Genomic DNA, 8,886 nt, shown 5'->3' on the forward strand with positions numbered 1-8,886 from the left:
GAGGCAAGCATATTTTTATTGTAATTTTTTTTTGCCATTGCCTGTGTTGTTCCTTCTTCCTGCCTTTTCCGTGTCCCTTTCCCTTCTCTTCCTAATTAAATAGGCTCGGTTTGGAAATGAATACAATCCATGAAATATCCCTGTGGAACGTGTTCCCTTTTTCCTCCCTTTGACAAAACACTGGGACTGTGTGCACTGTTCACATGTTTGAAAGCTGAGCATGTATAAGAATATGAAGAATTAGCGTTGTGCCTTTTTTTTTCCTTGTGCTGAAGGAGTAGCAGCAGAAGCCCCTAAATCTCTATGGAAAATGGCAGTGTCTCTCATCGCTTGGGCAGGGGAGGTGCTGGCCTTCGTGTAAGAGCAGTGTCCCCTCATTAAAAAAGGCTGCCCTAAGGCTAAGAGCAAAATCCATTTTCTCCTAGTTTCTGTGACTGAAGCTGGAACTCCTCTGTGTCCAAATTGGTAAAAATTGACTGAAGGAACTTCAATTGCTGCAGGCCAAGCCCTGCCTCCTTCACCTCATCCTATCCTGTTCCTTCAGCTGTCTGTTGCAAAAGCAAATCTGTTAAGTTCAGCCATGAGCTTGAGGGCAAAATTGAGACATCAAAGAATCTGTGTTTTCTGTAAGTCTTGAACCTATTGTAGCTTTCTTTGGAGCTCCCTGGCCTCTTGCTGCTCTTCAGACCCCTTCTGCCCTGGAGGAACATTGTGAAGAAAAGGAACATAATACAGAACAGATGCAAGAGGCCAAACCAAAGTGTTAACCTCTATAGGAGGCCATCTGCAATGGGTCCCGTGGAGCATGTTGTGTGTGTAAGGCTGTCTGACGGAGCGTGCGAAGGTCAGGGGGACGCTGCTGCTCATGCAAAGGCCTGTGGGCCAGGTCCTGGGGATGAACCTGTGTGGGAAGCCAAGACATAGTAGCAGAACAACTGTGCGATGTTGATCCTCAAGTTTCTTTTGAAAGTAAACAATGTTTAGAAACAGGATTTTCCTGGTCCTGGTGTTCAGTGTCAAGATTAGATGTCGATGGAAAGGAGGAGTGTGTGAGGGTAGAAGTGACAGTCTGCAGAAAGCAGATTTGCTTCTATTGAGTCAAAAGTCCCTTAAAATGGGCTATGCCTCAGGATAAGGGGGAGGGGGAAAAAGAGGATGGCAATTGCTAACTCTGGTTTCCATTAAAAGTTGTTCCCAGAGGGTGACCGTTTCCCAGCGGTGCCCTGGAGGAATGTGGGGTCATTCTAGTACTGCTTCAGCCTGTCTTGTGCAACCATCTCATCCCAAAAGCACCACCATTGTTGGGAGTGTTTTTAATTTGAACTTCATTAGTCCAGCAAAGCAGTGGGGGCAGAGCTCTGTCTGTGTGGGGCAGTTTTGGGGGCATCTGTGAGCAGTAAATCCCTGTAACGGCAGTAATGGGATCAGGCTCCTTGCATGCAGCGGTGAAACGTTTTCTTTAACGGAAAGCAGAAGTATCTGGCCTGGCAGAAGTGGGTTAAAGCCCACCAAGGGGAAGTTCAAGTGTGCTGCCTTCATGTCCCATGCCCATCACAGAGAGCAAAGACTGGCAGCCTTCCTGCAGCCTCAGAAGCTAAAGCTGGTGAAATGAGTGTTGGGTAAATGAACAAGCTAAAAGCCTTGGGGGAGGCTGGGGAAAGGGCAGATGTGGCGCTTGGTGCCTGGTACCGCACCTCACCTTCCCCATGGGCCTCCAGCAGAGCCCAGGCCACCACCAGGGAGGTGTTGTGTCCCATGTGGCTGGCCAGGCAGGGGTGGGGGCTCACAGCCAGGTGCGATAGTGGGGGAGCCAGGCAGTGGCCAGAGTTGTGGTGGGGGTGGTGGTGGCTGTGGTGGATGGTTCCATGTCAGCTGGTGGATGGGGTTGCTGCCGAGATGCAGGGTGGCCAGCAGTGGGGCAGAGGAGGTTGTAGTTCAGGTGGAGGTGGTCAAGGTTCCCCAGGCCCCTGAAAGCACCTGCGCAGAGCTATTCTAGGCTGTTGCCCTTAGGTGGAGAGCAGTGATGTCTAGCAAGTCTGGGAAGATGCTGGCCTCCAGTGTGAGGTGGTGCTGCAAGGTCATCTCGGGGGTGGCATGGGGGATGACAGGGGCCAGCGAGGACAGGCTGGCATTGGGGCACCAGAGACAGCGCTGCTAGACAGAGCAGGAGTGGCTGGGGGGGGGGATGAGGGCCCACAGCTGTGTTGGTGGCATGCAGCAGGGGCAGGGTGAAGGCCACCAGCATAGCTGTAACACAAAACAGGCACCCCTCCCTTCACCTAGCCCTCCCTGAGGCCAGCCATGACCCCAAAAAGGGTCTTGGTCTATTGGGGCAGGCAGTGAGCTCCTCAGGGTTACTCCTGCCAGCCTGGAGCAGGTTCATCCCCTCTAGACCTACATCCCCAAAGGTCCTCCCTGCAGCGATGAGCGTGAGCCGGGGCCTCTGCTCATCGCATCAGGGCAGCTGTGCCACGGGAGCAATAAGGACCCCTGGGAGCATGTGGGGACGGAGGGGATGCCGGCTCGAGGCAGTGGCCAGGAGACTTTGGCCATCTGGCAATGGGGAGGCTCACAGGCCCTGGCCAGTATGTCCATGGTCCACAGGTGGCACTGGGATGGGACATACTGGTGCTGGCAGCTGAATAAGGGAAGGGCTTGAAGTGGGGAGAGACATTAGTATCAAATCTTCCAGATTTTTGTCGGGCTGCAGATCTGCTCACATTCCCTGGGAGAGCAAAATGCAGAGCCAAAAAAGGGAAATGACAGAGTCAGGGAGGAAGATGAAGGCCTCCATGCTCTTCCGCAAGCAAATGGTGTTTCACACAGGCACTGCCACCCTGGCCTCTTCAAAACAAGCAGAGAAGCGAGATGATGAGAACTGAAGGCTGTAAATGTGGCACAGCCCCGCAGCCCACCTCAGCAGCTGCTTCTTGCCTTTTGTTCGGGCTTACTGCTGCTGTTGCAATCTTTGGCTGGATGTCCCCTTCCTGCCCTGCACCTCTATAGCTCCTGTGACTTACGCAGCCAGGAAAGGAAAGGCAGAGCCAGAGAGGCAGTGAGTGCAAATCCCACACGGGCTCTGGCTGGGCTGGTGCTGCTTTGGTTCTCCAGCACCGCTGCTCACAGCCCCCCGTGAGGCGAGGGGGAGGCAATGTCTGGGTCGCTGCCCTCTCTCCAGGGGTGCTCTACCCTTCCTCCTCCTTCTTTCTTCTCCTCCTCCTCCTGCGTTTCTGGCTCTGTCCGGTGAGCGCTGCTGGGAAAGCGACACAACAGGCCCATTCAGCTCTCGCTTCTGCACGGGGAGCAAACAGCAGCGCAGGAGCTTGGCAGACGACGGGGCGGGGGGGGGAACTTTCCTCTCTTCCTTTGCCGCTTCCTGAGGGCCAGGTACCCCCAGCCCCCGGGTGTGTGAACCCCCCCGGGTGTGTGGGAGGGGGTGGCGGGACGATGCCCAGCATGTGGCAGCGCCCAGGCGCGAGGTGGGGGGCTGAGCTGGGGCTGTCGTGTTGGTGGCACTTGCCGGTGGCTGCACGTGGCGGGGGGGGGGAGGTGTTTGTGTGTGACCCCAGTGTGTGTGTGGGGCCGAGGCAGGGCTGGCTGTGGTGGCGGCAGGAGGGCAGAGTCGGGGCGTGGGACCACGGGTGACGATGAGCCACGGTGGGCAAGGGGATTGGCACCATGGTGGCTCCACAGGTCTGAGCCTTGCAGACCCCACTCCTGCTGCTCCTCCGAGCTTTGCAAGGGTGTATTGGCCATATCTGCAGCCCTGCCGCCCCCTCTGTGCTCGCCCCAGCCTTGGCCTCTCTCCAGCACCTCCACCCCAGGGGCTGGCTCATGCCCAGCCAAAACCGACCCGTCCTTCCTGCAGCTAAGCAGCGCAGATCTATTCCAAAAACTGCTGTGACTGGCTTGGGGTGAGGCAGGGAGCGGGGGGGTGTGCAGGGTGGGAGGCACAGAGCTGGGAGGCAGGAGGGGGCCGGGGTGGCAGAGATGGGACATTTGCAACTAAAAAAAGGTGTCGTCTTAGAAAGCCGTTAGAAAGTTAGACATCTTAGAAAGTTCACATCCCCACAGTGGCTATACCTGCTTGCCTTAACCAAAAAACAAGCCTTGATTGTAGGAGGAATATTGATACAGATCAAGACAATTTTATGCTAGTGATAGCCAAGGAAAAGTTGTGTGTGCGTGTCTGCTCCAAGCCAGTTCTCCACGAGTGACCCCACGCTGCTGCCCAGCCACTCGTAGGTCCTCCCAAATGTCGCTCAGAGAGTTTAGATAACCCAGGTAAAAGCGGAGACCTGCTGTCTGTGACCTTCAGTTTTCATTCTAAATAATCCTTTTCTCCTTCCACTCTCTTCCTCGCTTATAACCTGTAAAATCATGGTGTAAGAGCAAGAGACAGTGAGCCCTGCCTCATTAGGTCATAGCAACGGGCCCCTTGGCACCCGGTGCCGGTAGACAATGCTGTATGGGGACGCGTGGGAGCCTGGCCCCTCTCCTGGCCTCATTGCTGCCTCTCCCCGGCCGCAGGTGCTCTCTGCCATGAGGCTGTCCTGGGCCTTCCTGCTGCTCACAGCAGCCCTGGTGCTGGGGGGGAAGGCTGCCGCCCGCTGCCCCGCACCCTGCGTCTGCGACAACCTCCACGCCCACGTCCTCTGCCTCAATGGGAACCTGACGGCTGTCCCCAGCACCATCCCACAGGTGGGCAAAGGGATGGGCAGGGGATGGGGGGAAGAGGAGTTACATCCTGGGGGTAATTCAGCATTTTATTTTTGTGACCAACAGCTCACCAAAAAACTGGACCTTCAGGGCAACACCTTCATGGTCATACCAGTGGGAGCCTTCCTCACCACCCCGTACCTCACACACTTGGACCTGCAGAGCTGCAAGGTGGAAAAGCTGGAGGAAGGGGCTTTCCGGGGTCTGGGGAGGCTGGTCTACCTCAACCTGGCCTCCAACAGCATAGCCCTCCTCTACCAGGAGTCCCTGGATGGGCTCTTCTCCCTCCAGCAGCTCATCCTGGAGGGGAACCGCATTGAGGAGATCCAGCCAGGTGCTTTTGGCCATCTGGGGTCCCTCACTGTCCTCGACCTGAGAGCAAATGCCTTGGTCTACCTCCCAGACATGGTCTTCCAGGGTCTGCAGGCCCTCAGGTGGCTCCGGCTGTCCCACAATGCCCTCCATGTACTGGGCAGTGAGGCCTTTGCCACCCTGCCTGCACTGCGCAGGCTGAGCCTGGACCACAATGAGCTGCAGGCGCTGCCTGGCGAGGCCTTGGCCAGGCTGGATGGGGCCACTCGGCTGGAACTGGGCCACAACCCCATCACCTACGTGGCTGAGGAGGCCCTGGCCATGGCCTCTCTGAAGCACCTCTTCCTGGACCACGCTGCCCTCCAGGACGTGGCACCTGATGCCTTTGCCCACAGCCCTGAGCTGCGCACGCTGGACCTCCGCAAAAACCAGCTGCAGGGGCTGCCGCCCCTGGCCGGGGGGCTGGCGAGGGTCAGCCTGGCCGGGAACCCCCTGCTCTGCTCCTGCCTTCTGCGCCCCTTCCATGACTGGCTGGCGAGGGCGCGGGTGCAGGTGGAAGGGTCCTGTGCCGCACCCCCTGCCCTCCGTGGCCGGACCCTCGACTCCCTGAGGCCCCCCGAAATGAGATGTGGCCGCCAGCAGCCGCCCTCCAGCCCCACCAAGCCCTCGGAGCAGCCAAGAGTGGCCAGGAGCAGGCACTGCCCCCGGGGCTGCGCCTGCTCCCCGGACTTCCGGCATGGGTCCTGTGAGAACAGGGACCTGCGGGAGATCCCCCAGGGCTTCCCCAGGGACACCCGCCTCCTCGACCTGCGCCGAAATGCCTTTGGGACGGTGCCGCCAGGCGCCTTCCCTGGCCTGAAGGAGCTGGTCTCCCTCCACCTGCAGAGCTGTGGCATCAGGGCGGTGCACCCCGGGGCACTGCGGGGGCTGGACAGCCTGGTCTACCTCTACCTCACCAACAACCACCTCTCCACCTTGGTGGCTGCTGCCTTCGAGGGGGCCCCACAGCTGGCCTACCTCGACCTGGACCGCAACGCCTTCACCCACCTGCCCGCAGGTGCCTTCCGGCTCCTGCCCAACCTCATCTCCCTCCACCTGCAGGACAATGTCATCCGGGAGCTGGCGGAGGGCGACTTGGCCGGGGCCCGAGGGCTGCGCTGGCTCTACCTCGGGGGGAACGCCATTGGGTGCATCGCCCCAGCTGCCCTGGCTCCTGCCAAGATGCTGGAGAAGCTGCACCTGGTGGGAAATCACCTGGCAGAGGTGCCCACAGCAGCCCTCTGGGGCCTGCCTGTCCTGAGCGAGCTGAAGCTGTCACAAAACCCCATCAAGCGCTTGGAAGACAGCGCCTTCCTGCCAGTCGCCTCCAGCCTGCAGCACCTGTACCTGGACAACATGGGCCTGGAGCGGGTGCAAAGTGGTTGGGGACCTCCAAGGGGCAGGGGCACTGCAGGACACAGCCATAGGTCCCAACTCCTTCCAGTGCTCAGGGCTGGTTGCCCCCACAGGGGCAGCTGAATGGCTGTCCCTGAGCTCCCAAGGCTTCAGGAGATGTTCCATAGCCTGGCCAGGAGAAAGAGGTTTCCTTGGGCTTGGCTGGAGTGTTGTCTCACTCCAACCTATCCCCAGGCTCCCCCAGGACAGCCTTACTCCCCCTTGTCCTTAAAAGACACACGGTTTCAGTGGGGCCCAGACCCTTCCCCAAACTAACCCCTTTCCCCAGCCCTGGCCATATTTCTCCTGCTCTTACTACAAATTGTTCTGTAGGACTTACTTTTCACTGCTATTACCCTGCATTCCTCCATCCTCTAAAGAAAGTGGTGTTAGCAGCACTCTTATAAGGACCATCCACCTTTGACAGTGCCCAGGGAACATGCTAAGACCTCCTGCATGTCACCTTCTTTCCAGGAAGACTGAGCAGGGTCTAGTGAGTCCCAAAACATGACCAAAACTGTTGAGTTAATTCAGTCCCTGAGCATATGTACTGCTGTTTAAAACAGCTCTTTCAGGGTGTTCAGGACAGGAGCTCTCAGCCCCTCAGGCTCATTAGTAGTGCAGTGGCAGAGATTTGCTCCCCTGGCTCCATCAGGACCCCCCCCGACTCACTCTTGCTTCGTTACAGATTTCCCCCGGTGCCTTTGCTGGGCTTGGTCCCAAGATCAGAAGCCTCTACCTGGAAAGCAACAAAATGAGGAACATCCCCAACATGAGCAACTTCACAGGGCTGGAGATCCTCAATCTGAGGGATGTGCCTTTCCACTGTGACTGCCAGCTCCTTCCCCTGCGCAGGTGAGTGCCATGAGGGGGGCACAGCCCCAGGGGACAACCTGGGGACAGCCAGACCCTGCTGCGCCAGAGGCATGAGACTATGGAACACTGGCCATTTTGGGTCTTCTCCCATGATATGCTGGCCGTTTTCACATCTTCCCCCCTGGTGGTGAGATGGAGCATGTGCCTATGTGCGAGATGGAAGTAGCCTGGGCTTTTCTGGTGTAGGGAAAGCAGCCACAAGCTGGGGTGGGCAGATATTCAGAGGCCACGCAGGTGAGGCCCTGAGCAACCTGGCCTGGCTTTGAAGCCACCTGTGCCCACTCACAGGCATGGCATTTCACCTTTCACTTCGTCCTGTTCCTTTCCCTGATCTCCTGCCACATTTCCAGGTGGATCGACAAACTCAACCTCCGTGTAGGGGCCACCTGCGGGTCCCCTGCAGAAGCCCGGGGGCTGAAGGTGAAACTTTCCACCACTTTCCAAACCTGCCCTGGCTGGGGCCAAGGCGAGGGTCAGGGAGCCAGTCCTGATGAGACCAAGGCTGCAAGCAAACCCAGCAAGAAAAAGAGATCAGGAAAACCACCAGCCAGAGGCTTCAAGAACAAAGCTTAGGAGAGGCGTGCAGGACGCAACGAGGCTGTACCTACAGTCTGGGGAGAGCAGTTTTTCTAGACTTGTCTCCACCATGGTGACATGGATATTGCACAAGGTGCAAAGGAGAGAATCTGGCACCACCAGAGCAATGCTGATTTGCCAAAAATGCGGGGGTTGTTTTTGCAGGACACTACTGTGGAAAGAACTAGTGCAAAAAGCTTCTGTAGTGTTTGCAGCATGCTTTGATGACTCAAACAACAAAGCCAAATACTTGCTTTTTCTTCCCCAGGCTCCCTCCAGCCATGTGGAAAAGCTGGAATCCACAAGTTTGTTTTTAAGAGTGCTGTGCTTTCACAGCTTCAGAAACGATTAAAGAGTCCTGAGCAGGACTGCAAACAGCACCAACATAAGATCCTGCACTGGCTTGAGTCTTAGAGCAGAAAACTTAAAAATTATCATCCATGAAAACATTGCCTGAATTCCCAAGCAGCTCCTCAGAATTAAAGCATAAGCAGAACAAAGACCTTTCTATATTTCCTGTGAAATTTGATCTGTGATCCCATTCATAAGCAATGTGCTCAACGTTTTCTCCACAGCATCCCAGGTTGGGATCATGTCCCCAACCACAGGGGGAACACAAGGTGATTCTTCTTTTTAATGTCAGAAATTTGTTCAAATTGGGAAGGCTTTAAAAGGTAAACACTACTAGCCATTAAATGACCATGCGGGGCATAGAACCATTCCAGCAAAAAAAACAGGAAGAAAGTCAGAGGTGTTTGGAAATTACCATCCTATAAAGACAGGCGGCCCTACAAGCCCAGCTGTTTGAGAAGGCTGGGGAAAGGCCGCAGCCCGAGAGGGAGAGGAAGAGAGAAATGCAATGGCTTTGTCCTGAGATGAGATCCTCCCACATTAAGACATCTATTGCAAGCCGGGTGGTAGGCAGAGCTGCCAGGACCAGCAAGCAGGCACAGCCAGGTGAGCAGGGAA

The 8,886-nt window shown here is 56.6% G+C and overlaps 1 protein-coding gene across 1 annotated transcript; it reads left to right on the forward strand.

Annotated features, from left to right (window-relative positions):
- Nucleotides 1–4,531: 4,531 nt before the first annotated feature.
- CHADL (chondroadherin like) lies at nt 4,532–7,914 on the forward strand (the record flags this gene model as incomplete). The annotated part of the gene is made up of 4 exons (XM_081997938.1): nt 4,532–4,701; nt 4,786–6,441; nt 7,154–7,320; nt 7,692–7,914. The coding sequence occupies exons 1-4, from the start codon at nt 4,543–4,545 to the stop codon at nt 7,912–7,914; spliced, it is 2,205 nt and encodes a 734-aa protein (XP_081854064.1). The 5' UTR covers nt 4,532–4,542.
- Between the last annotated feature and the right edge of the window lie 972 nt (nt 7,915–8,886).

This window comes from Phaethon aethereus, assembly GCF_964289735.1.
Source record: "Phaethon aethereus genome assembly, chromosome: 1".
Lineage (NCBI taxonomy): Eukaryota > Metazoa > Chordata > Aves > Phaethontiformes > Phaethontidae > Phaethon > Phaethon aethereus.